The sequence below is a fragment of the Empidonax traillii genome, unplaced genomic scaffold (genome assembly GCF_003031625.1).
Source record: "Empidonax traillii isolate 1590-97213 ecotype Southwest subspecies unplaced genomic scaffold, ASM303162v1 scaffold189:size1549363, whole genome shotgun sequence".
NCBI classification, from domain to species: Eukaryota; Metazoa; Chordata; class Aves; order Passeriformes; family Tyrannidae; genus Empidonax; species Empidonax traillii.
In genome coordinates this window covers 1,524,155-1,527,667 of record NW_020955382.1, presented here as the reverse complement: position 1 = coordinate 1,527,667, position 3,513 = coordinate 1,524,155, and the positions used below count along the sequence as shown (strand labels likewise).

General features: G+C 38.1%; 1 protein-coding gene across 1 annotated transcript in view; it reads left to right on the top strand.

Moving 5' to 3' along the window:
• RECK (reversion inducing cysteine rich protein with kazal motifs) overlaps positions 1-3,513 on the top strand; it is a 31,831-nt gene that overhangs the window by 14,064 nt on the left and 14,254 nt on the right. Inside the window, exon 9 of the mRNA XM_027886560.1 lies at positions 1,386-1,574. Coding sequence (XP_027742361.1) covers positions 1,386-1,574 — 189 coding nt within the window. The remainder of the gene's footprint in view (positions 1-1,385; positions 1,575-3,513) is intronic.

The window sequence follows — 3,513 nt, the reverse complement described above, 5'->3', positions numbered from 1 at the left end:
AATATTACTGATAAATGTATGTTACTGAAATGCCGTTGAAGGCTTTAGAGTGAATTGCTGTGCTATGGTTTAACCTCAGTCAGCACCTTAGTACCATGCAGCTATTTTACTTTCCCCTCCAACGACCTCCAGCCTGGGGAGGAGAATCAGGAAAAAGGTAAAACCCATGGGTTGAGAAAAAAAAAAAAACAGTTTAATAATTGAAATAAAGTTAATAATAATAATAGTGATGATGAGAACACTAGTGTTGTCTGACTTCTGCACCATGTGTAAATGTGAGCTGACTGGGGAGAAAGCCTCATGTAAAATGAGTTTCAGCTACCTAACTTTGGAATGGCAGGCTTGGATGGTGTTCATAGCACGGGTCAGATCTACAAAAGGAAGTGTGAGACTCTGCGATGCCCAGCTTCTACAGCCTTTTCATCGTTCCGCCTTAAATCTGGTAGTGCTTGCCACAATTTTTCCCCTTCCTTTTAAAGCAAAAGGTGTCACTGAGTGACATGAGGGATCACCTGTAGTTCTTGAAGCAGAAAGCTTGTGTTTGGTGACCACTTTGAGCACGTGTATTGGGAGAGACTGAGCGAGTGAGAGCGACACACTGATCGTTAAACTGAAGTGCATGAAGCAGCCTCCTTTCTAGAGGAAGTGCTAGAGAACATTGCCACAACTTTCTCGTGTCAGTTCTCCAAGCCTCTTTTGTTCCAGCAGTTCTGTGGCTGATCAGCAGTTCCTCCAGTGGTTTTTAATTACGGGGGAAATTACAGGGACTTTGCTTCACTTGTGCATCTGCGATACTTGTGCTCTTTCAAGAGTGAGGATAGGCTTAAATTCATTCTTCATGTGAACCCAGGGGCATTGGTTTGGTTTTGTTTCTGTAACCCTTACAAAATAATTTTATTTTCCTGAAAAATTATTACTTTAGAGGTTGTATTGTCTTCACTTGCTTTGAATGTCATTCAAAGTCATCTGAAAACAAGCTCACACAGCTGTTGAAGAGACAATTTGCTTCTTCTAAAGGTTAGACAGTGACTTTTATGTTTGAATTCAGTCTTTTTATTGGTTAAAATTTGCAGGGCATTTGTATATAATGTGTGTTTCATACTACTACAGAACTGTGGGAAAAACCTCTTAAAATACTTGAGAACTGTTGGAATAACAAGTCTGTTTCCCTAAAGTAACATTTTTACAGGTACTTCAGAACATTGTCTCAAACAAATATCCTCCACTTCTGCTACTCCCCGCCTCTGTGAAATGAGCAAATTTGTTTTAAAGACCAAGAACAAAGGGTGCTCTAGGAACACCTTATATTTTTCACAAGTCATAGAATAGTAGCAGTGGTGGCACATATTTACTAAATATGAGCTAAAATTTCTCCTTGTATGCAGGCTGCAAACTGGGAGAAGCCTCTGATTTTATTGTCCGCCAAGGTACACTTATCCAGGTGCCATCCTCAGCTGGTGATGTTGGTTGTTACAAGATTTGTACCTGTGGGCACAGTGGATTGCTGGAAAACTGCATGGAAATGCGTTGTGTTGACCTCCAAAAATCATGCATTGTTGGAGGACAAAGAAAAAGTGAGTACTGGAGAAGTAATGTCTATAGCACACACTCCTTAAGTTAGGAATTTTGAGCTATATACGAGAAGACACAAAGGATATCTGAACGCAGTTTATCACAAAAGACAAAATTTAATGTTTATCTCCCTATATATAATACTTGGTTAATTCCTGCATATGCTGGAGGGTTCCACTGTTGAAATCAAAACTGAACTGTGCCTGTCTCAACCAATCCAAGTCCCGTGTGAAGAGTGTTCTCCATACACCGTTTCCTTTTAGCACGGGGTGGTTTCTTTACCAGCTCCAAATGGTTTGGAGGTTTTGGGTTTGGTTTGGGTTTGCAGGTGTTTTTTTTTTTTTCTTCCATGTGTTTTAAATACATGCATGAGCTCCCAAGGTTTGTGTTGCCACTCCAGTGGCTGGCACACGGATCTCTTATCCTACTTATTGATTCATCCAGCCTAAAGTTTGTTAGTGCTTATGCACATACTCAGAGTAGGAAGCACACACATTAAATGGGATTGGATAAAAATATAGAATAGGTTGTGGTGATCAAGTGCAGGGTTCAGGGAGAGAGGCAAACTGTCCAGCTACCTTTCTACACTCTACCATTCCATTTTTCCCCTTTTTCCTCCATTTTCTCACACATCTTCCTGCTTGATTCATCTGAATTCCTCCTTTTCGTCATCTTTGGTCCTTCCACTAAACATCCCGTAAAGAATTACACAACGTTAAAATTCGCCTCCCTTGGTATCACACAATAAATCTGATATCCCTTTAGGGAATGATGCTGGTTTAGCTTTTTTGTGGTATTCTGGAGGTTTCACACCAAAGACATTGGTTCAAAAAAAGTGCTTGAAAGACTGTTCTGCTAATGTGTACAAACGTGTTAGAAATACATACAAAAATTTAACTGCTTTTTTTTGGTAATTAAAGTAATATTAAATAATATATTTAATATATTAATATAACATATTAATTAACATATGCCAAAAAACTGAAGATGTAAGGAAATACCTTTAGATGATGAAAGTGTATTGAACACTGTGGTTCTTTAAAGTCTTCCTCAGCATGGTGGCTCTAGACCTCCTGCCAGGTAACTGTAAGATTAACAGCTTTTTATTTTAACAATAAATGCATATACTATCTCTTTTTTGACTTGGGTTTCAGTTATTAATTTTCAAGATAACTTTACTCTTACTGTTAAGAGATTAAATTGGCACAGCTAACAAGGATGAGTGGGGTTCTACCTAACCTGAGTCAAAGGAGTTAAAAGAGATGTGACAAAGTGATGCACCTTAGAAGACTATATTGATTTATTTTCAGATTTAGTCTTTACTTGAGAGCTTTAAATGTGTATTTTTGTCATGCAAGCTGGCACCGTAACCTTGGAAAAAGACAACAAAATAAAAAAGTTTCTACTACGATAGGGGAAATATTAAAAATGTCTTGAATATAAAATGGAGCCTGTGCCGAGCTGTGACCTGTATGAAGCTGATGTCTTTGAATCAGTCAGCACAGCAAAAGATTTTCTGCTAGTGAACAGTTACATATTTCAGCAGTGGACACTGTTTAGTGTCTGTAAGTCAGCCCTTTTAAAATACTGTCAGACTGACATCCAGGCATAACTAAAACAAGTTAAAGATACCTAAGGAGTCCAAAATAACGGAATTACCTTTTTTTTTTTTTTTACCATGTGATAAGAAAGAGTTATTTTTACATGAAGTAAAACTTTAGAGGGAAGGCACCTGTTGTAGTTACATTTGTCACAAACGCGTAATTTTCAGATTGTGAACCAAACCCTAAATCATGAAAAGAGTAGGTAATTGGGATATTTCTTTATTGTAAAAGATACCAAGCACAGCTAAATAATCAATTCTACAACTATTTTCATCACACAGGAAAGTGCCTGCTATGCTCCATGGAATGGAACGGTGGTTTTTTTGGAATCTGGGGG